The sequence below is a fragment of the Mastigoproctus giganteus genome, chromosome 10 (assembly GCF_048544385.1).
Source record: "Mastigoproctus giganteus isolate SK-2022 chromosome 10, ASM4854438v1, whole genome shotgun sequence".
Taxonomy (NCBI): Eukaryota; Metazoa; Arthropoda; class Arachnida; order Uropygi; family Thelyphonidae; genus Mastigoproctus; species Mastigoproctus giganteus.
Window position 1 is genome coordinate 225,597,414 of NC_143584.1, and position 24,576 is coordinate 225,621,989.

General features: G+C 36.3%; 1 protein-coding gene across 1 annotated transcript in view; it reads left to right on the top strand.

The window, feature by feature from the left end:
- LOC150079992 (uncharacterized) overlaps positions 1-2,076 on the top strand; it is a 76,246-nt gene extending 74,170 nt beyond the window's left edge. Inside the window, exon 9 of the mRNA XM_090383308.1 lies at positions 1,984-2,076. Coding sequence (XP_090239434.1) covers positions 1,984-2,076 — 93 coding nt within the window. The remainder of the gene's footprint in view (positions 1-1,983) is intronic.
- Positions 2,077-24,576: the final 22,500 nt, after the last annotated feature.

A 24,576-nucleotide genomic window follows, 5' to 3' on the forward strand; every position in this document is an offset into this window, starting at 1 on the left:
ATGATGTGCCAAATAATGTCACTTCATCTACTGAAACTGATAGGTACTCTCACTGCTCTCAAAAACTAATTGGTGCTTACCCAGAAGACTTGTACAATTGTACAATAATCTCTCTGATGAGCTTCAGCAGTTTCATGCATATGTGTGCTATAAGTTTTGTGCAACAAAAACTGTAAAAACCAGATTCAGTCATGCTAAACTTTGTAAAATCATTGTTGAAAACAAAATTGATGCCGACCGGGCTAGCCAGGTGGGTAAAGTGCCAGCCTGGCAATCCTAAAGTCGCAGGTTCAGATCAGTGTAAAACGCAAAAACTTTGGGAGGTGCATTATGGCCACAGAAGCCGATGCACCAACAACTAACAAAAAAAAAAAAAAAAAAATCGATTGTGTTTCCAACTGTAGATATTGCCTTGTGTATTTTTTTTTTTTTTTTTTTTTTTTTAACTTTAATGGTTACAAATTGCACAGCTGAATGTTAATTTTCTCAGCTAAAACACATTAAAAATTCCAAGAGAACAGCTATGCGGCAAGACAGATTGGATACCTTGTCTTTGCGAAGTATAGAAGTAGATTTGTTATGCCAAATTAGTTTTGAGGACTTAATCAAAGACTTTGCAATTAGCATTAGAATTAGCATTAGTAGAGGCATTTGATGCAAGAAAGCAAGCTTATGCAGCATCAACCAAAAAAAATAAATAAATAAAAATTAAAAAATAATAAATAAATAAAAAATAACCACTTCCACTTCACCCCTCTGTTCGTTCGAAATACCTGTCCAGCTGAGCCTTAAACTTATTTAGGCTATCAACTTCCACGACAAGGGATGGAAGTCTGTTCCATCAACCAACCACCCGCTGGCTAAAGGCAAATTTCCTCACGTCCATCCTACATCTGTCTTTTCTCAATTTGAATTTATGCCTTCTCAGGTGATTATTCTGAGCAAGAGGAAGAATCCCATCAGCATTGAGCATGCTCTAACCATTCAAGGCTTTATACACCTCTATCAGATCACCTCGCCGGTGCCTAGTCTCCAGACACTGTAATTTGCAAAACTTAAGCCTTTCTTCGTAAGAGCACCCCTTTGTTCCATTCACTAATCTTGTTGCCCTTCTCTGTACTCGTTCCAGCGTCTCTACATCCTTCTTGAAATGAGGCCTCCAGACCTGTATACAGTACTCTAGGTGTGGTCTGACCATTGCCTTATACAATGGAATAATCACCTCCTTATCCCTGCTAGAAAAATTCCTATATATCATCAACAATACACCATGAGCTACTCTTGCAGCCCATCTGCACTGCTCAGAAAACTTCATATCTGCCTGCACAACCACCCCCAGGTCCCTTTCATTCTCTACCACTGTCAGTGTAGTACCACAGAGTTGATACGTTGCTCTGGGGTTGCTGTTTCCCATATGTAGTACTTTACATTTGTCAATGTTAAACTTCATTTGCCACCTCTCAGCCCATCTGCTCAACTTTGCCAGATCCTGTTGCAGTAGCATAGTGTCAGTAGTGTCCTTGACAACCCTGCCAACCTTTTTTCTCTGGAATACTCATTGAAAAACACTGATAACAGGAATGATCTATGTATCAAGTTCAATGGGATTCTGCACATTAGAACTCTATTTATTAGTACCAAATTTGAAGGTAGTTTTGAAAAATTTGTTGATTTTAATGTATAAAAGTATATGTTAAGATCTCATGAAAACCGATTGTGTAAACCATCTGTAAAGATTAAATTAGATAAAATTGAGTACTAGAGATAAAATGAGAAAACTTGCAGTAAGCCAAATTGCTACTTCATCATTATTTTTAAATATTGCATTTCAATGAAATTAAAATAAGTGCAAAAGAAAATGTAAACCAAATCTTTTTTTTTTTTTTTTTTTCCATTTGCTTTCATTTCATTTCTTTAAATGAATTGAATGTATTTGAAGGATGTTATTTATTTTGATGATAATGATTTAGTTTTAATTTTTAGGAATTCAAAAATCTAGACATGAATGAGTTGAAAAGCAGGCTGACGAATGCTGAACACATCACTGAGGTACTATTTTTTAGAAAGCATGGTTGAATTTTTAGAATAATACATTTATCAAACTTTAATTCCTGCCTGTTATCTAAATAGAGTTGGCATCATCATATTTATAAAATTTACTTGTGTCTTTAATATGTTGCTAACTTTTGTGTTTTGAGACTTACTTTATAACTTTTCTTTATAAGGATTTACGGAAAGAAAATGAAGAACTGAAAGCTAAACTGAAATGTGGTGCAAACAAACTCAACGGTCTATTGTATGACATTTCCTCGTTTCTTTTGGTGAGTGAAAACATAATACAAACCTCTCTTTTTCTGTTGAGCCTAGAGTGATTGTTATGTGGCATCGAATATATAAAGCAGGTTTTCTCTTGAATATGGGATATGGACATTCACTGCTCTAACCATTAATATCTGGACACCTGCCTATCTACAAATAGCCTACATTTATAGCACAACTAATAATATGTGCTAAAATCTTTAGACTTTATGACAGCCTCTAACATGGTATCCAGTTTGATTGGATACCATGATATGGTCACAAAGGAACTGGATGCAAAAAATAATTTTAAAACAAATTGGAGCAATATGGTATTTATGGGCAGTTTGCTACAATGGAAAAAACGATGGTTGAGTGGAAGAGACAGAGTGGTAATCAATGGATACTGCTCTACGTGAACTAATGTTATTAGTGTTGTTCCTCAGCGTTCGGTGTTGGGCCATTGTTGTTTAGTGTATTTATCAATGATATTGATATGATCAAGCTTAATATCAAAGTTTTCAGATGATACAACAAAGGTTGGCATGATTGTTAATAACAGTAATGATGGTATGCTGCTGCTTCAACAGGATCTGGAAAAGTTGAGTAGATGGGGTGAGAAGTGGCAACTGAAGTTTAACATTGGCAAATGCAAAGTACTGCATATGGGTAGCAGTAACCTCAGAGAAATGGTGTTACACTCAGGGTAGTGGAGAATGAAAGAGGCCTGGGGGTAATTGTGCAGTCAGATATGAAGTTTTCTGAGCGGTGCAGACAGGCTGCTAGAGTAGATCATGGGTTCTTGTCAATGATATACAAGAATTTTGTAAGCAGGTATAAGGAGGTGATTATCCCCTTATATAAGGCAATGGTCAGTCCACACCTTGAGTACTGCACAGGTTTGAAAGCTTCATTTTAGGAAGGATGTAAAGTTACTAGAATGAGTACAGAGAAGGGCAACAAGACTGGTCAGGGGGACAAAGTTGTGCTCTTACTAAGAAAGGCTTAAGGTCAGCATATTGTAACTTCTGGAGACTAGGCACCTGTGAGGTGATCTGATTGAGGTGTATAAGGCCTTGAATGGATTGAGCAGGCTCAATGCTGATGAGATTCTTCCCCTTGCTCAGATTACAAACTTGAGGGGGCATAGATTCAAACTGAGGAAAGACAGTTGTAGAACAGATGTGTGGAAGTTTGCCTTTAGGTAGTTGTTTGCTGGAAGAAACTTCCATCTGTTGTTGTGGAAGTTGATAGCTTAAATAAATTCAAGGCAGAACTAGACAAGCATTTGGAATGAATGGATTAGTGAAATTTGAAGGGCTTTTTTTTTTTTTTTTTTGGCTGATGCTGTATACACTAGCTTTCTTGCATCATATTTCTATGCTAATGCTAACTATGGGCACTTTACTTTCCTTTATTCTCAAAAGTTTTTCTAATAAACTGTCATCTGTCTACTTTCTCTGTGATGCATATGTCAAGTAGTTAGCCTGACTCACACAGCCTCTTATTTGCATGAAGGGCCTTTGTGAATGAAACTGCTTACAAAACTGATGATGATGCAAGAAAACATGTGTACACATTTCCTTGCATCATTGCCACTATTAATACCATGGGCGGTTAAGGTTTCCCAGATAGTTGGCTTGGATTGGCTGGAGGGGGTGGTCAGAATTTGTAATTTCACTGTTGTAAAAACTGTACTACTTTTTATCTGTCTGTATGCTTGGATATTAAATAAACCTTTGGATTTTATTAGTGCATGGTCTTCTCAATGCCTGTGATAATTGTAGTTAAATGCAATTAATTGCAACAATTATTATGTGTACATTAATTTCAGTATAAGTAAATTTTAACACTTCTGCTGTTGTCATCCCTCAAAATCATTATACATTTTATTTATTCATTATAACTCCAACCTAGAGTCAGTGAATAGTTTTAACCAGGCAGCACAGTCATGCCACTGTTACAAATAGAAACAATCAGAATCTGACAATGACCCAACTTTGTTTTTGTTTCTCGAAAAAGCTTTTGACTTTTTATTTTTAATTTTTCTTTTGGTGGACTAATAATTCTTCTTTTCTTAATGAATTGCAGCGTTTATTGTATGGTTTTGTTTTGTTTTTAATTTTTAATAAAAAAATTAAATATTTAAAAAATACTGCATTTTTTCACATTATTAAAATGCATATTTTAAATACATACATATAAAAATAAATAAAATAAAATGGGGAGGGGGGAAGAAATCAGTCAGCTTGGACAAACCCCTGGAGAATCAGTGTTAACTATTGGTTTCCATTACTACTTGGCCTATGCTCACAGATGGTGGTGCAATTTATAACAATGAAGGCTTAGTTCTGAGGCTGGGGATCAGCTGAAATGAGGAATGCACAGGGTAGCATCAGTTATCACCACCTTCTTGCTGTTCATCTTATTCTGCTCATCATATATTAATACTGCTGAAAATGGGGGAAAAAAAAAAAGTTACACTCAAAATGTAAACATGAAACTGATAGGCACTTCCATATTCCAGTTTCAGAGAGCCATTAAGAGCATGAAATTTAAAATTGCATTTGTGTACATATTAGTATATTTTGTCAAACAAATAAAGGAATAAATACAGCAAGAAACCATTTTACATAAACACTAATAATAATCAAAACAAAATGCACATTTTGTACAACAGTTAGACATAAAACAAAGATGAAGTACTTTCCATAGGAGACACCTCATCACGCATTAGTCAATGCACCAAATTCAAAATACAGGAGTGTACAAAAATGGCATCATCGGTCCATTTTTTTTTCAAAGATATGACTATGAAAAAAAAAAAAAAAAGAATGGGGCTTTATTAAAGACTATATGTGTACCAGAGAAAAGTTTGGGATTTGGACGATCTGAAACAGCGTATCGTTGAAGCAGTTGGTCTAATAACGCCTCAGATGCTGGAAAACACTTGGCAAGAGCTCGAGTATCGTTTTGACATCTGTTGAGCTACAAAAAGTGCCCATATTGAACTTTACTAACCTTCATAAAAACACTCAGTTACTCAGTATAAAACAAAAAAATTATTTTAATACACCTTATAGATGCTGAGATATTGCAAAAAAATGTTTGCAATACTGTAAAAATCTGTGTATTTTTGGAACTGCTTTTGGAACCTCACTTACTGATTTTTGTCACCAGATTGGCATCTTTCTACAAGGTGTCATCATTTCCTATTGAAAATGAGACAAACAAAGAGAGCCCTGCTTATTTTATAAAACCTTTAGGTTTCAGATCTACCTTCATCCTTACATTTTGAAATCTTTTGCATGATAATGTTGTTTATTTTACTGATCGTGAGTAAAATCAACAACGTTATCATTATCAACTTATATCCAGTGGGTCATTGATTACTGGAACATTGCTTCTGTAGGTAATTGAGGCTGACAGTTTGAAGAAATTCAAAGGTCAACTGATAGTTACCTATATGAGGAGAGAAGTGCATAATTTGTTAATTCTTGTCTAATTTTTTTTTTTGCCAGTGCATCAAAGGATTTTGGCTTCTTTGCACATTTGGCTAGTACAAATACTGTACTAAATACTAAATCAGCATTGTAAGCCAATCTGCAAAAATTTATTGTATGTTCTTGTGCCAGTTTGCAAGTAATGGATTGCTTTCACACAAACAGCATTCACCAATGACCTTCCATTATTCCATACCACTTAATTAATTTAACATAGATACTTACTTTCTCTCTTCATTGCATGTCTCTTGTGTCTTTAACGTACCCTAAATAACTGCTTTAATGTCACAACTTAATCTTAAGGCTCTGACTGTTATTCTCTTTCTCCGTTATGTAATGTTTACATATGTGCATTTTCTTGTAAAACTAAATAATTTGTTTTTCCACAACAGTGTTCTGCCAAAAATAAGATCAAGATGTAAAATATTTTTGCATTCCATTTAAAAAAAAAATATATATAAATATATATATATATATATATATGAATTAATAGTCTTTATTTATATGAAATGGTAATAATGATATTTTTAAGTTTCTAATGAGAACTTTTTTGCTGCTTAATTTTTTGCAGTTACACTTATGATTTTCACCACTAGATATGTCTGATGCACCATAAAGTAAATTTGTATTCAAATTTAAAAAAAAAATACTTTTTTTTTTTCTTTTTTTTTTTTTACAGTATTAATTTTTTATGAGTGGCTACATAAATATATTTTCCCATTCTTATCTCAAGTGGCATGTTCGTCATTGTGGTCTATATAGTCTGTGTTTATATATTTTACCATAACATTTTGGAATAAAAGAAGTAGAATTAACATTTGTTGTTAATAATAAGAAAACAATTGAACTATGGGACATGGGATTTATAAAATTTTATCATTTCCAGAGACAAGAAATTCTCCTTAGTGATCCAAATGCAACCATTCTGTCACTGTCTCCAGAGAATCAAAAACTGTTCAAAACACAGCTTCGAGTTTTACTACATGTTTACCAGTGCCATCAGCTACAGAGATATTCAGACAAAGTCGTTTGGTGTTCCCTTCCGCTGTGCCAGAGGATGAGAAATGTACTCAGCCACGTAAGTTCCTGTCAAGCTGGGAATTCCTGTCCTATACCACACTATCTATCTTGCACAAAAATCATTGACCATTGGAACAGTTGTACTATCAATGACTGCCCACTGTGCACCATTTTGGAATCAAAACTGGAACACTTAACAACAAATCCACCCTTTGAGAAACTTCGCATGCATATTTAATTTATTCTGTAGAGGAAATATCCAGATGCTTCATAGTAATATAATATCCACTTTTTATGGACTGGTATCAAAGCAGTTAAGATAGGAAAGCTGAAATAAGATACCTTTATTATAATGTACATAGATGTCAAAATAAACTTTTATTTTTATTTATTAATTTTATTTATTTATTTTTGAAAAAAAAATTACATAATAGAGCACATAAGGTCCAATAATTGACACATTGAAATTATACAGGTGTCAGAATCCCACCTGACATTTGAGTTCAACTATCATTTCTGTTAATCTGGCAGCATTAGAATATGTATTTTGAAATATATCCAGTTTTATTAAGAAAGGCAGCAAGAGAGGTAAGGAGACCTTTAGCTATAATTTGAGAGCATTTTGGATTCAGAGGAGAGGCCTATGAAAGGAATGTGCAAATGTTTCTCCAATTCATAAAGGGAATCAAAGGGTGAAGTGAGTAATTAGAGACCTCTAAGCTTGAGACTTCTGTTCCTGGGTAAATAATGGTGTTACTGATTAAAAAGTAATGAAGCTCCACCTAGAGAGGAATGAAGTGATTCAGGCAGTTACCGCATGGATTTGTCAAATGGAAATCTGTTTGACTAATCTGATTGGATTCTATTATGCAATAACATAGGAACTGGATGGAAAAAATATTTTTGACACCATATATTTAGATTTCAATAAAAATTTTGATACTGTTCCACATAGAAGACTGCTATACAAATTATAACAGTATACATAGCATTAGGGCATTCCCAAACTTTTAAACATTTGAGTCCTTTAAAATGTTTTATAAATTTTGCATGTCCCTTCCCCCAAGTTCCAGAACAAGTGCAAATAAACAGACTTGATCTAGAATTTAGCTATATGAATGTGCACACTTTAAAAAATTAGTATATAGTGTACCCTTTTATTATGATATTAATCCATTCCAGAGACTCCATCATACTGTAATGCGAACGCAATTACATTTGGGGTTTTTTTTTGTTTTTTTTGTAATTCGTTGCAAGAATCAGAAGTTCAAATTTTCACTATATAACTTGGCTATTTATCTCTCTAAAAGGTGGAAATATATGGAAATTGATTAAAATTAATTATTGATTAAAACTAATATATTTATTAAATCACAACACAAAAAATCACTTCAACGAAAAAATATAAAAACAAAACATGCCACCAACGCATTTACAAACATTGCTATTGGCTGAGAGGAAGGACCAAATGGTATGGTTGGAGATAATCATAAGCCCATTGTAAAGTGAAATAAGTAGATGCCGGTTAATATGATCACTGGTTAGTAGAATCGGCCCTTTATAGAATCAAATTTAAAAAAAAAAACAATTCAAATCATTAAAATGCACTACACTTTAATCGTATCATATGTTCAGTTATAGGAATCAATTTTTTAAATGTCTTTGTGATATTTTCTAAAGCACATTTCTGGAGGTCATTACCATAAAACAATAAAAACAATTTGCAGTTTCCAGTTAATTGGGCTTTTCTGTTAGTGCAATCTATCACAAACAAGTAGTAAAATCGACCTTATTGCATTTGAGACAATACCAGTTGCTGTAATTCTGTGGGTTTTTATATTATTATGGTGAAATGTGTTTCCCCTTCACTGAAACCTTCAATCATAAAAAACATTTTGAGAATCTCTTCATTCCTATTTTTTAAGTAAACTTCATAAACTTGTTACCCCGTATCTTACTTGTGCATATCGTGTTAGTTGCAATTTATGCATGCAATATTCTTTGTTATTGATTATCATTTTTACTGTTTTAAATTTTACAACCCAAAAAAAATCAGTGAACATAAATATTAATTAGATCACATATTAATTAAGCTATGTATGTAAGCATAAATTGATTTTAATTTTGGTAAAGTAATAAAGTGTAAATTTGTGCTTTATATTTACTTTTATAGCGTGTGGATCAATGCTGCTGTTGTAAAATTAGCAGAACATATACTGTGTGCATACCAGGCTTATTAATCGAATTCCAGAGGATATACAGTGTATACGTGTGTGTGTGTGTGTGTGTGTGTGTGTGTGTGTGTGTGTGTGTGTGTGTGTGTGTGTGTGTGTGTGTGTGTGTGTGTGTGTGTGTATTAATCAATTTATAAGCAAGATTTATATAAAAATTTTATAGTATGAACCAAAGCTGTAATACTCAATACATTCTGCATTGATATCAATATTTGTAAAATAATAAGATAAGTTTATCTCAGTATAGTACGTAGAACACTTCCTTGTGATACTCTCCAGAAATTAAAACGAAAAAATCGAAAAATCTTACATTACAGTAACAAACTGTAATGTAAGATTTTTTGATTTTTTTTCGTTTTAATTTCTGGAGAGTATCATATGGAAGTGTTCTACGTACTACATTAGCATTAGTATAGGCATACGATGCAAGAAAGCAAGCTTATGCAGCATTAGACAAAAAAAAAAAAAAAAAAAAAAAAAATCGATCGCTGCCATTTCACTCCTCCGTTCATATTGAGGTAAACTTCTTGTTATTTTATAAATACAAATTTTATATACATTTTCACATATATACTATAGCCCCTGTGTACATGTATGTGTGTGTCCTACTATGATGGATGGCTCCTATATGATATGGTAAGCCCATCTCCTAGTACTACTGTGATAGCACAGATCCTCTGCAAAACGGGCCTAAAAATAGTGTCAGGCCACTTCACCGCCAGGGTGCAGCCAACAACTGGATCAACCATTCTCTGTGTGCTATATTGTGCAAATCCCCCCCCCACCAGAGGAAGTGCTATACTATAGGTGGTAGATGACTTTCATCAACCGGTGAAATACCACCACTTTGCTTATTGGAAGCTTGAAGTGGTGAAACCCATGTTTAGTCTCTAGAGCAAAGTTTCCGGCATCCCCCTCCGCCCATACTTCTCCTTCAACCCATGCACGGTACTAAGTACTATAGGTTTTGATACCTTTCGTGTTTGGGGTTTCATAAAAAAAAAAAAAAAAAAAAAGTAGGTGCCAGCTATCCCCTCTCTCCAAGGTTGCCCAAACCTGGTGCCAGCAAAAAAAAAAAAAAATGTTTCAACTAGGAACTTTTTCACTTGTTGAAACAAAAGCAATGTTATGCAGTTATTTACATGTAAATAGCAAATTCATATATACACTTAGAATAACATTAACTCTACTCAGTGTCCATCCAAAAAAACACTTAGAAAAGCATTAACAATTAGAATAACATTACTCAGTATCCATCCAAAAATGCAAATCTGCATTTGGTTGTTTTTTTTTTTTTTTTCCATGAAAACCCCAAACACGAGAGGTATTAGAACCTATAGTACTTGGTACCATGCTTGGGTTGGAGGTAATAGCAGAGATCAGTTGGATTTCCTGGAGTGAAAGATCAGTTTGCACTATGATCCAAGAACATCCTATGAAGATTGCTTTACAGCAAGCATTCAGCAAGCACTTCTGTTAACTTGTATCCTGCAATAGAGTTCTTGCCTCCTGTCTTCTTTTAAAGACTTTGCCTGAAAATTCCTGGAGAAAAGCAAAGATGTCCTGGCTCTAAACCAACAGGTAAATTATTCTCTGTTAGATTTGGTAACCTGTTTAGTAATTCCTGCCTGTCTGATTCATACAGTCCGCAGTTAACGATGACATGTTTCCAAGGTTCAACCTCACCGCATGAATGGTAGGGATCAGATTCTAATCCTCTTTCAAATAACTTGGCCATTAAGCCATGTCCAGTGATTAAATAACTCGTGGTCATGGTGGGAGCAAACCAAGATGTCACCCTCTTGTTCCTTGCAAAGCCTACAGCTGGAATGAACCCTCTTGTAATAGTTCCCAACTCACATCCCAATGTTGCTGCCAGCAATTCACTAGCTCACCCCAAATTCTCTGTTTTTCCTCCTTAATGTTTATTTGGATTAGAGGTGATATTCAGTATTTGTGACAGCCTTCCCTTCTTTAAGTTAAATACAATGCCTCAGAAGATAACATAAATGCCCTGCAGGGCATTTGTTGACACTATTCTGGGAGAACGTATAACTTTAAGCAACATTATACAATAGAACTTCGATTGTCTGTCACCCAATTTACATCAGTCTGTTAACTGTCACTTAACACCACTTATCCATAATGCATTGTGATATTGGCACTATGTATCACTCAGTCGTTTACAACTTACTGTATACAGTTATAATTTAACCTCTTTCATATTTTAATGATTTTTATTTAGTAAACTAATTTAAATGAGAGAAACATAAGCAAGTAGTGTTGGGATTATCACAAAAAGTTGAAATAATCATCTAAGAAAATGTGAAAGTGCTACAAATATAGCATCAGTTTATGGAATAGGAAGAACAACAGTAAATGGTATAAAGCATGATGCAGACAAAATTGAAAACACGTGTTGAAAATGGAAACCACTGATACTGTGATGTGAAAAGTCATAAAAGAATGAAGCTTGCTAAAAATGAACAGTTGGATACTGCAGTGTTTCCCTGGTTTGTTGAAAAGCGTAGCCAAGGAATTCCATTGTTGGGACCTATAATCGAAAAAGCTATTGAAATCAAAAAAACTAGGCCAAGATCCTTCATTCACTGCTGATATCGGATGGTTGGACAAATTTAAGTTTTGCCATGGTATTTGACAGTTACTGATCCAGGGCGAGAAGCTAAGTGCAGATAACTCAGCAATTTCTGTTTATTGTGAAAAACTACAGAAGGAAATAGCTGATAGAAGTTTGATTAAAGACCAAACATACAACTGCAATGAGACTGGCTGTAATTGGAAGGGACTATCTCAAAAGACACTGGCCTCAATGATAACATATGGCACTGGGATATAAGATGTAAAGGATAGCATACTATCATGGTACTTGCTAATATCAGCAGTAGTCGTGGATTAGATACCTTTACAGTATCGGTAAGAATATCTAATCCATGTGTTTGACAAGTTTCAAGCTCCCACGAATGTTACGTTTTTAATTACATTTAGCCATTTTATTGACTTAATTGTTAGATTAAATTATTTTCTATAAGTAGCTTATAGACCTAGTCAAGCTCCATGGTTTATTTTGAATTTAGATAGTGCGATTTTAAAAGTAATTAATACCTCGCAGCCCTAGATTTGCCATTCGTAACTTGCCACCATTGTTATACAATACAACGTATACACTGAACTAGATAGCGTAATGTTTAACGCAAAAACTAGATAACGTAAGGTTTAACGGAAAAATTAGATAGCAAGTATAGCAGTATCAATTAACCAGTAAAATTTACTAATCTTATTAAATTTCATTGTCATTTAAATTGTACTTTTTTAACTAAATAAATGTAACGACCTAGTTTTTACAAATGTAACATAAATTAATTATAGCATATAACTTGACAGGAGATAAGAAAGGCATATAACATAACTTGGAGAAAATATTCGATACTGGAATACATATTTATAGTGTTATAACCGCATTGAGATATAAGTTTGGGGTTATATTTTGTATTGGTATTTTATTTGAAATTGAATAGAAATCATGGCTCAGACCCAGAGCAGCAAAGCAAAAGGCTAAAACAATGGGAATGCTGTGGCTCAGGGGAGAACTGAGGGGGGCAGTTGCCCTCTGAATAACAGCCTTTTGAAGTGCACTGCTTGTTTGATGTTTGTGGAAAATCACAAACAGGACAAGATATTGCCAAGGGGAATGTCTTTGTGTGTGGGCGATGTAAGGGGTGTGAGGAAATCAGGCCAAAAAATCAGCATTGTTATGGGCCTATATGAGCTTGAAGGACAGGGTGGATGCCCCAAAAGGATGTAAATTGAGGGGCCCATCAAGCTCTCAGCTGCCCACATCAATACCAGAGCTTGCACTTGAACATCACCCAACACAGCAGCAACCCCCAAGGCAGAATGTGCTGGTCCCAAAGGAACTAGTCGCTGCCTCTATTGTTGGAGAAATGGGGAACATATTGTACAAAAAGGATAGGTGGAACAGGACCAGGGTATCTGCCAGGGGCAAGGGTTGATGACGCTGTGGAGCAGATATTATCTTTTAAGGGCACAAAGGGTGATATTGTACATGTTGGCACTAATGATATTAAGAGTAGGAGACCGGCAGAATTACTTAACAAGTACAGGTCAGTGCTGAAAAAAGCCATGACTTAGAGTTGAATTTGAAAGTGTGCAATTCTGCCCAGACACCATAAGTTGGAGTATATGATGAGAACCTTGTCGATCATTTCGTCCCTGGAGAGATTGTGCAAGGCTCAAGGGGTAGAATTTTTTTCAGCCTGATCTGTGCTTGTTAACAGGAGAGATCCCTTCTACAGGGATGAGATACACTTAAATATAAAGGGTGCAAGAATATTTGCTGATGTTATCGAGGCAGAATTAGGTGGGACAGGAAACTGCTAGCTTGGGGAGATACATCGACTAGATTAACAGCTGCAGGCAGAGATGAAAGAGATTCTTGCACTGCTTGTATTGAAATGAGCAGCAGCCTGGAAAGCAAGGCAATGGGGATTTCCAGGACTGCTGCGAGTCATAGTGGAACAAGTAAATACATGGGCTGTGTTAGGGTAACTGAGAGTAGAAACAGGTGCATGTATATTTGCATGTACATCAATGCTAGGAGTATAGTTAATAAATTTGATGAGCTTGAAGTGCTAGTCAAGACATCAAAGGTGGATATCGTTGGGATATCAGATAAGTGGTGTCACACAGACATAAGCAGTACAGAATTGGAATTTTTGTAGTACAAAGGGTACACGAAGGCAGGAGGGGTTATGCTGTTAGTTAAGAAACAAAATCTAAGGAAGTGTATCCAGTTGATGTTAGCGGGCAACGCAGTGTTGAGTCTGTTTGGTGTGACTAAGTACTGGGAAAGGAAAAATGAGAGTAGGTGTGTGTTATATGGGCCTAATGAATCTGATGAATAATTGTGGGCTAGAGTGGGCCAGTAAATCAGAGTGTCTTATAATGAAGGATTTTATCTCCCAGAGATCGACTGGAATTTGTGGGTTGGTCACTCACACTAGCAAGGCTTTTGGGGATTTATTTGATGATTGTTTTCTACAGCAGCATGTTCAGTAGGCAACTAGAGGGAATAATATTCTTGATCTAATTATCAGTAGTGATTTTTCATGCATTAAGAATCTGCAGATAAAGGAACTACTAGGTGGCAGTGATCAGTATGCTGAACTGGAATTTACTCAGTGGTAACTACCATCAAGTGTAAAGGGAAGGGTTTTTGCTTTCGTAAAGGTGACTATGGTAGTCTGCGACAGTATTTAAATTCCATACGGTGGGCCAACTGATGTTACCAACTGCAAATTCAAAATGAGAAGCATTCAAAGAATTAATCTTGGAAGCAACTAGGCTTTTCATACCAACTAAGAAATATTCTTCAAGATTTAGGCCTAAATGAATGTCAAATGAACAAATTACACATGACAGAGAATCAAAATGCACAGGATACATATAAATTAAAAGGTGACACAGAAGCCTACGATTAGCATTAGCATTAGTAGAGGCATTTGATGCAAGAAAGCAAGCTTATGCAGCATCAGCCAAAAAACAGAAACCATTTCCACTTCACCCCTCTGTTCATTCAAAATACCTGTCCAGCTGAGCCTTAAATTTATTTAGGCTATCAACTTCCACGACAAGGGATGGAAGTCTGTTCCACCAACCAACCAACCACCCGCTGCTGGCTAAAGGCAAATTTCCACACATCTATCCTACAGCTGTCTTTCCTCAATTTCAATTTATGCCCTCTCAGGTGATTATTCTGAGCGAGAGGAAGAATCCCATCAGCATGCATTGAGCATGCTCAAACCATTCAAGGCTTTATACACCTCTATCAGATCACCTCGCTGCTGCCTAGTCTCCAGACTCTGTAATTTGCAAAACTTAAGCCTTTCTTCGTAAGAGCACCCCTTTGTTACATTCACTAATCTTCTTGCCCTCCTCTCTGTACTCGTTCCAGCAGCTCTACATCCTTCTTGAAATGAGGCCTCCAGACCTGTATACAGTACTCTAGGTGTGGCCTGACTGTTGCCTTATACAAGGGAATAATCACCTCCTTATCCCTGCTAGATCCCCTATACAGACTACAGGCAAATAATACGTTCTAAACTATTCCCAATGGCAAGATTCTTGGCATGGACAGGCCACAAATAAATTACCTCACATCAAGCCTGTAATTATGCAATGGCAGTCCAGTCTACGCAGGGTCCGAAGAGAGGAAGTTGTTCTTGCTCGGCTCCGCATAGGTCATAGTCATCTAACCCATTCCTACTTGCTGAGGCCTGAGGACCTACCTATGTGCGAGATGTGCAATGTTATTTAAACCGTCCGTCATATTTTAATAGAATGTCCTGTTTTTATAGAAGCACGACGCTCGTATTTTGCCGCTTTTAATAATTTGACCGAGCCATTTACGCTCAGTCAGATTATAGGTGACAGACACAATATGTCTGACGTTTTTAACTTTTTACAATTTATTAATTTTTATACAAAGATATAAGTTTTATGCTTTTACTTTTATACCTTTTTAACATAATAATTAATTGTTTAACGTGGTAGCCTTGGCTACCAAAATGTTTAATAGCATTTTAAACCTGACTTGGCGCATTATGGCCTAAGCTGCCAATGCACCATTAAAAACCAAATCAAACCATACCAAATCCCTGCTAGAAAAATTCCTATATATCATTGACAATACACCATGAGCTACTCTTGCAGCCCATCTGCACTGCTCAGAGAACTTCATATCTGCCTGCACAACCACCCCCAGGTCCCTTTCATTCTCTACCACTGTCAGTGTAGTACCACAGGGTTGATACGTTGCTCTGGGGTTGCTGTTTCCCATGTGTAGTACTTTACATTTGTCAATGTTAAATTTCATTTGCCACCTCTCAGCCCATCTGCTCAACCTTTCCAGATCCTGTTGCAGCAGCATAGTGTCAGTAGTATCCTTGACAACCCTGCTTACCTTTGTATCGTCTGCAAACTTCGACATTAAGCTTGATATACCATCATCAATATCATTTATGAATACAGAAAACAATAATGGACCCAACACTGAGCCCTGAGGAACTCCACTAATAACATTAGTCCACGACGAGCAGTGTCCATTGATTGCCACTCTCTGTCTTCTCCCCCTCAGCCACCCCTTTATCCACAGCAGCAATTTGCCTCCAATGTCACAATGTTCCAATTTGTGCAGCAGTCTTCCATGTGCAACAGTATCAAAAGCCTTTCTAAGATCCAAGTATGTAATATCAAAGTTATTCCCTGCATCCAGTTCCTTTGTGACTGCATCATAGTATCCAATCAAATTGGTCAGGCAAGACTTCCCTTTAACAAAACCATGCTGTGTCCGAGCTATAACTGAAGTCTTGTCTAAATGATCCTGCAGTGCTTCTTTAAGTAGTGCCTCCATTACTTTTCCTGGAACAGAAGTTAAACTCACAGGTCTATAATTACTTGTGTCAGCCTTTGATCCTCCTTTGTGAATTGGGGTCACATTTGCACATCTCCAGTCTGTGGGTACCTCCCCTGAGTCCAAGGAAGCTCTCATTATTATGGCTAAGGGTTTGCTTGCTTGCTTCCTCTGCTGCCTCCTTTAATATAACTGGATAGATCCCATCCACCCCGGGTGCCTTTCTTGTGTTTATCTTCAACAATTTCTCGTCCACTTCACTCTGTTATTACAAGATTCTCTAACTTACTGCTAGAGTTGAATGCACCTCTGGCTTTCCCCTCGCTAAATAACTCCTCATGTGTGAATGTTGATGCGTTATTTAGCGAGGGGAAAGCCAGAGGTGTATTCAACTTGATAGATATAAGCTGGTCTGTAACAAAGTCACAAAGAAGGTTAGACAGGCAAAGGCAGATTATTAGAAATCTTTGGCAAAGGATGCAAAGAAAAACAGTAAAGAGTTCTTTATTTATGTAAACTCTAGAAGGAAGGAGATGAATCAGATTGGTCCACTTGATATCGATGGTTCCACTGTTGATGATCCTGCTCAGATAGCTAACAAACAAAATTCATATTTTGCATCTACATACAAACTAGTTATTTAGGAAGAGAAATGCCAGAGGTGTATTAAACTGGCAGTAAGCTAGATAATCTTGTAACAACTGAGAGTAAAGTGGCAGAGAAATTTTGATGATAAACATAAGAAAGGCACCTGGGGTGCATGGAATCTATCCAGTTATATTAAAGGAGGCACCAAAGGAAGTAAGGAAACCGTTAGCCATAATTATGAGAGCTTCCTTGGACTCATGTACCCATGGACTGGAAATGTGCAATTGTGACCGTATTAAGAGTAGTAACTCCCGATCCACAGAAATTAGTGGAGGCACTCATTAAAGAAGCATTGCAGGATCATCTAGACAAGACTTCATTTATAGCTCGGGCACATAATGGGTTTGTTAAGGGAAAGTCTTGTCTGACCAATTTGATTGGATACTATGATGTGGTCACAAAGGAACTTTTGATACTCTTCCACATTGGAGGAAAGAAACTTTTGATACTCTTCCGCAATTTGCCTCCAATGCCACAAATTGGAGCAGTGTGGCATTGGAGGCAAATTGCTGCTATAAATAAAGGGATGGTTGAGTGGGAGAAGACAGAGTGGTAATCAATGGACACTGCTCTTCGTGGACTAATACTATTAGTGGAGTCCCTCAGGGTTCAGTGTTGGGTCCATTATTGTTTTCTGCATTCATAAATGATATTGATGATGGTATATCAAGCTTAATGTTCAAGTTTGCAGATGATACAAAGGTTGGCAGGGTTGTTAAGGACACTACTGACACTATGTTGCTGCAACAGGATCTAGAAAAGTTGAGCAGATGGGCTGAGAGGTGGCAAATGAAGTTTAACTTTGACAAATGTAAAGTAATGCATATGGGAAGCAATAACCCCAGAGTAACGTATCAACTGTGTGATACTGCACTGATAGTGGTAGAGAATGAAAAGGACGTGGGGGCAATTGTGCAGGCAGCTATGAAGTTTTCTGAGCAGTGCAGATGGTCTGCAAGAGTAGCTCATGGTGTCAACAATATACAGGAATTTTTTCAGCAGTGATCAGGAGGTGATCATCCCCTGGTATAAGGTAATGGTCAGGTCACACCTTGAATATTCAGGTCTGGAGGACTCATTTTAAAAAGGATGTAGTGCTGCTGGAAGGAATGCAGGGAAGGGCAACAAGATTAGTGATTGGAACAAAAGGTTGACGAAGAAAGGTTTAAGTTTTGCAAATTACAGTGTGTGGAGACCAGGCACCTGCGAGGTAATCTGATCAAGGTGCATAAAGCCTTAATTGTTTGAGCATGCTTAATGCTAATCGGAACAATGTGTATTCGAGCCAAAAGGCTCCAGGGAAACAAAAGGAATTGACTGAGTTTTTTAGAAAATAAATTTAATTATGTAATATTGATTTCTTTCAAATTTCTTTAGTGACATTAGAACAATGTTCTATGTATGTAAAACTGTTTTCTTTAAAAAATTTTGACATTACTAGATCAATGTAAGTCGAAATATTAAAAATAGTTATGTATGTAGATATCTATACTACGATTTTTTGACGACCTGGTAAAAAATAAATAATTGAATATTAATTAAATTTCATTAGGTTATGTATTATGTAGTGAAATAAGTTATATGACCCGGTCTATTGTATATATAATGTTTCTAATGTGCATATTCTATTGGCCGTCTATTCGATTATCTATCATGGTCTTGGTCCCGGACCTCAATAGATAATTGAAGTTCTACTGTACATTGCAGGGGCAGAAGCTTAGCTTTAGTTGTAACCTTGCAACTGCAAACCAAATACGAAAAACAGCAATGAGTTTTGAAACTGATTTTGGCGGGCCCTCTAATCGGAGCCCTAGACAGACGTCTGTTAATCAAAGTTTAATAAATATTGAGCAAAATGCTGACGTTTTAAATTGATGACTTCAGCAATTCTTTGGTGGTTATCTGTTGCGTGGGCTTCAGTCATATCTGCATAGCATTGCACATTGTCTGATCTGTTGGTGATGAATGGAATATGGATGGCTGTGTAGAGCAAGCCAGAAAGTATACTTGTGGGACTTCTGTGGGATTTCAGTGATTCTAATGATCGTGGACTTACTGACTTTAAGGTGAATGATTCCATTGGACAGTAGAGATCTTAAGTATGTTTCCTTTGATTAGAATGATATGTTTATGAGTTGCATATGAATAAGGAGATGACTTATCAAATTCTGCATGAAGATTTTGCATAGGAGGGGTCTAAGGAAAATTTGTCTTAGATAAGCAGAAGCAATGAAGAGTTATTATGCGAAGATTTTCATCCTGACTCATCAAGACAATTCTGATTCACTTGACTGTTATCGCTGAAGGTGAGTGTTTTAGAACAACCCAAAAACAAAATGTTAGAGCATACAGTGGAGTTCAAAATCGTCACCAAGGCCACAAAACATTTGTTTACAGAGGTCCAGGATCAAGAGGATGCTGATCATGTTTTTCGACAAATGGGTTGATTCAAAAGGAATTTGTACCTGATGTGTGGGGAGTCAATGCTGTGTTCTACATTCAGCGCTTCAAAGACGAATCGCATTTCCTGAGCCAGGTTGCAATTTCGAGAGAAAGCTGGTTCTTGTTGCACGACAATGCCCCTCCTATTCAGCAGTTGTTGCGAAGGCATTTTTGCTGAAACAGTGTTATAGATCAACCATCCACCCTACTCTCGCGATTTAGCACCAGTGGACTTTTCTTCTTTCCTAGGATAAAACTGCCCTCAAAGGAAAGGGTATAAACTCTTATTAAAATGTAACTGTTGAACTGAATATCATTTCTTGGGATGCTAACTGTTCAGAAACTTTTAAGAATTGTTTAATAAATGCATTCAATTAGGCAGTGATTACTTTGAATGGCCTGATGTAGTCGAGTGGTCAGAAGTGCGAGTGTAGTAGCACATGCTCTCCGAGCAGTGGTGAGCTGTAAATATTTTAACAATGGGCTCACAGTCTGCACGGAGCACTCACTAGTAGTGTAATTAGAGTGGGTGATGCATTTTTCATGACTGGTATGATATCTCCAGTCAGCTGGTCATCATGCCCCCCCTTTACGATAATACCTGGATGTGATAGTCTCTCAAGTTCTAAGTTTTTAGAATTTGAGTAATATGACGTCACAATCATACTTCCTGAAGTAAGTATGATTGCAACAATACAAGTATTTGTCATATGACTGCAACAATCAATACAAATATTTGTCAACAATTTATTTTTTCGTCTCGCATTTTCGTAACATTCCATTGTTAGTTTCCCCGAACAGCTGCGTATGTCGCTTCAACTACAAGATCGGTATTTCAGTCGACGCTGTTTTCTAGACATTTAGATACGTTGCAATCGCAAGTATACATCTCTTATCTCTTACTTTAGTAAGAGATAAGAGATGTATACTTGCTTTAGTAAGAGATGTATACTTGCGATTAGTAAGAGATGTATATCCATTGTATCATAAATCCATTGTATCTTGTCTTCCAGAAATTATGAAAATTTGCGAATGATCAATAAAATACAGTATTTACAATACAAAAGCTATTTTATTTCGTAATCAATATACAAATCAAAATACCTAAAAGAAACCTAACAAAATACCTAAAAAATTTTTTTTTTGTTCATGATAAAATTTTATATTGCGAATAAAAAATAACACGAAATATTTCCCATATCACAAATAACAAAAACTATCACAAAACATTACAATATAAAAACAAATATTATCATAAAAAACACTTCTAGAAAAGGTACACAAAAATCACAGATTACATGAAAAAAATTATTATACGAATATTCAAGAAAAATTAATTCTGAAAATTGCCCTATGCAATTTACTTCTTTATATTTGTTGTCCATCTGCTTTGCTCAATAGCTGAGCGATGATTTTACGTAACGATGACAGATCAAATTGAAGCAATGGTTTTCCATTTAGATGTATGGTCATCATAATCTGCAACGTATTCAGTTGTCACAATATTATTCATTTATGCTGAAATCTCGCTCAGCTTCAGCTCTACTAATCGCAATGGTTTCAAAGATATTTCTGGCTTTCATAAGTGGAGAGGAAATTTCACTCGAGTTTAAAGATAAATTGTCTTCGACAAAATCTCTAAAATCATTAAATTTTTATTTCATATTTTATCAGAAAACTTAAATTTCTTATTCGTTTTTCACAGTCTTGCCACCGAGACGAAAGTTCTTTCATATTCCACGATTCCAGGTAGCATATGTTTAAAATTTCTTTCAATTCCTCATCGTCAATGGTACATTATTTTCTTTATTTAATTTAAAATTACTCTGTTGCATTAATAACTTATCCTTAATAACCTGTCACGAGGTAATTTTTAAAATGTGTTCGTACTTTCGATTCCTTCAAATTCTTCCAACTTCAACATGCTCTCAATTTTAGCTTCAGAATTTTTTAAATTAGCGATAGCATTGATAGTTAAAATAATTAATTTATTCGCTTTTACTATAGTGTTTCTGCGACTTTGTAAAGCTTCTGAAAGGTAAGAGAGCCCCTGCAGGATGTCGATCATTAGTGCTAAATCGTTAAGAAATTCCATATTGAAAAGTTGGTTTAATAATCCACAATATTTAACTTTCTGATTCAGTGTTTGCACAAACCGGGATAATCCCTCCAATCCTCAATTGCCGTCCGCAAGCTACAAATTTCCCATCGTGGTCCGAACGAATCCCGGAAAAAATGTGCCATTTTCTTTTTATTATTATAATTAGATTAATTAAGTAAAACTCCAGATCAGTGATTGACAAGTGCCATTCACTGCTTCCCCCCTCACTGTCCTCCTCCACTCCTCGACGTCATTACTGCCACTAGTTCTGAAACTGCAGAATATCGGAATCACTCGGATATTCAGCTACTGTGACCATGTAAACATAGGCAGGAAAAAGTTACTGAAACGCCTGGATCACTCACTTCTCCGAAAAACATGATTTCTTGTCAGAGTAAAGGGGAAACCACAACACAGGTTGACCAGTGGCTGGCTATTAACCGTGTCGGGAATCTTCTTAATCCTCTGACTGGCTATGGAAAGCATATTGACTAGCGCGACTTCTCGGAATGAGGTTCCATGGTTTTACAACCACCAGTAACGTTGTGGAACGGTAATCCCTTTCACCCTTAATTTGCGCTTTCTAATTAACTAAAGTCCAGCGGTGAGGACAATGCGCACAAAATTGCCTCTCATAATACGTCGTCGGAAATTATTTTAAATGTTTCCTTAAAAACCAAGGAAAATTAAAAAAAATTCGCTATGAAGAAGTTCTTTAAACAGGGGTTCGATGTAATTAACTCAAAAATGAAGCAATTTGAAAATATATAACTGGTCGATTGGGCGATTAAAATGCTGGGTATGGGTTCTCGCTGTCCTCACCGTAGTTCCGGCTCTGGATAATCGTTTCAACAATGGGCTCGCAAATTTTCAAAAAAAAAATAAATAACAATGGCCTCTCGCGAGCCCACTATAGCTCACCACTGTCTCCGAGTGGACCGGGGTTCGAGCCGAGACTGCTAAATATGATTAACGTTTGTGTTCACTGATTTATTGTAAATTCCACTGACCTGGTTCATCGTGCAGCGTATAAACAACATAAAAAATAAAACCATTTTTAAGCCTTCTTCAGCTTGTGTCCTTTTTTTTACTGCATCAATCCAGAAACTTCAGCACATCTGTCCTGCAACGCTCTTCAATATGATTTTATGCTCGTGTAGTCTGAGCTAGAACCATTTCAGTAAGCCAAGGCCTAAACTGTGAAATATCGCATGTGAAATAAACAATGAAAGAAGAAACAATCTTCCATAAATCTCACTCTTCAGAGTATTGCTGAGGTATTATGGTAGACAGACAGACAATTCATTTAACAGTTAAAAGAATTATAGTTAAAGCTTAAAGTGCTGTCTATTTACTCATAATTAATTTATAGCAAAGGCTTGATTTGTTCAGCACTTTCCTCCTAATCCATTTTTTCTTATTAAATTTCGAAAGAAGAAAGGCAGATCCATATTTTCTTATTAAAGTTCGAAAGAAGAAAAGAAAAAGAAAAATTTAGGAACATAATTCCGGTCTTAGATTTTCATTTACGTGAGATTTTAGGGACAACAACCGGAGGAAAAAGTGGTACACTCCTTCTTTCTCTGGGCACCGTTTATTAATAATGCAGTTAAACGTTCACTTACTTTTATTTTTACCATTACCTTTAGCATTAGCATTAGTAGAGGCATATGATGCAAGAAAGCAAGCTTATGCAGCATCAGCCAAAAAAAAAAAAAAAACTCCCATTTTACCCCTACATTCGTCCAAGGGGTGAAGTGGGAGTGGGTTTTTTTTTTTTTTTTTTTTTTTTTTTGCTGCTGCTGCATAAGCTTGCTTTCTTGCATCATATGCCTCTACTAATGGTAAAGGTAAAAATAAAAGTGAACATTTAACTGCATTATTAACAAACTGTGCCCAGAGGAACCTTCACTTTTATTTTTTTCTTTTACCTTTCTTCTTTTGAACTTCAATAAGAAAATACAGATTAGGAGGTGTGTGTTCATGTAAGCAGTGGTTCCTAGGTAATTCCTAGGCCCATCTCCACCTTGGATATCTGTGATGGAAGTAGCTTCTCTACGTAGCAGGCCTGAAAAAGAAAACAAGTATATTAAAATAAAACTTGGAAGTCTGAGTGTGTTCTGTTCTTTTTTTTTTTTATTTATTTTTTTTTTGGTAGTTGTTGGCGCATAGGCTTCTGTGGCCATAATGCACCTCCCAAGGTTTTTGCAGTACTTTGATCCAAGCCCGAGGCGGGAATAGAACCCGCGACCTTTGGGTTGCCCAGGCAAGCGCTTTACCCACCCAACTAGCCCGGTCGGCTGTTCTGTTGTGTGTCAGGCCACTGTCACCAGGGAGCAGCCAACATTTTGGTAACAGTGATAGTAGACCTGGGTCTACTATCACTAGTGCTTTCAGCACTCAAGATCCCACACCCTCTGGAGGTAGTGCAATACCAGAGGGTGCCAGCAAATCCCAGTCGCCCAAACCTGTGGGCCAGCAGTAAAAAAAATCCCAACCACTATTGATTGAATATTTCAATAAATCTTAGCTAACCTGAGAATTATTATAAACAAGTCTCTTTAAAACACAGCCAGTCACAGTCATAAAATGGAAAATTCAGGTCTCTTGAAAATTTTTAAAACAATAATGATCAATGAGGAGAGCCAGGTCGAGCACTGTTCACGCTTCCTGAACTTGCTCAAGCTGTTGCAAAACTTAATGGGAAGAAGTGTCCTGGAACCTATAAATCTTAGCTAACCTGAGAATTATTATAAACAATCAAGTCTCTTCAAAATCTTTAAAACACAGTTATAAAATAGAAAATTCAGGTCTTGTCAAAATTTTTAAAACATAGTAATGATCAATGAGGCGAGCCAGACCCACCAACACAATTAGCCA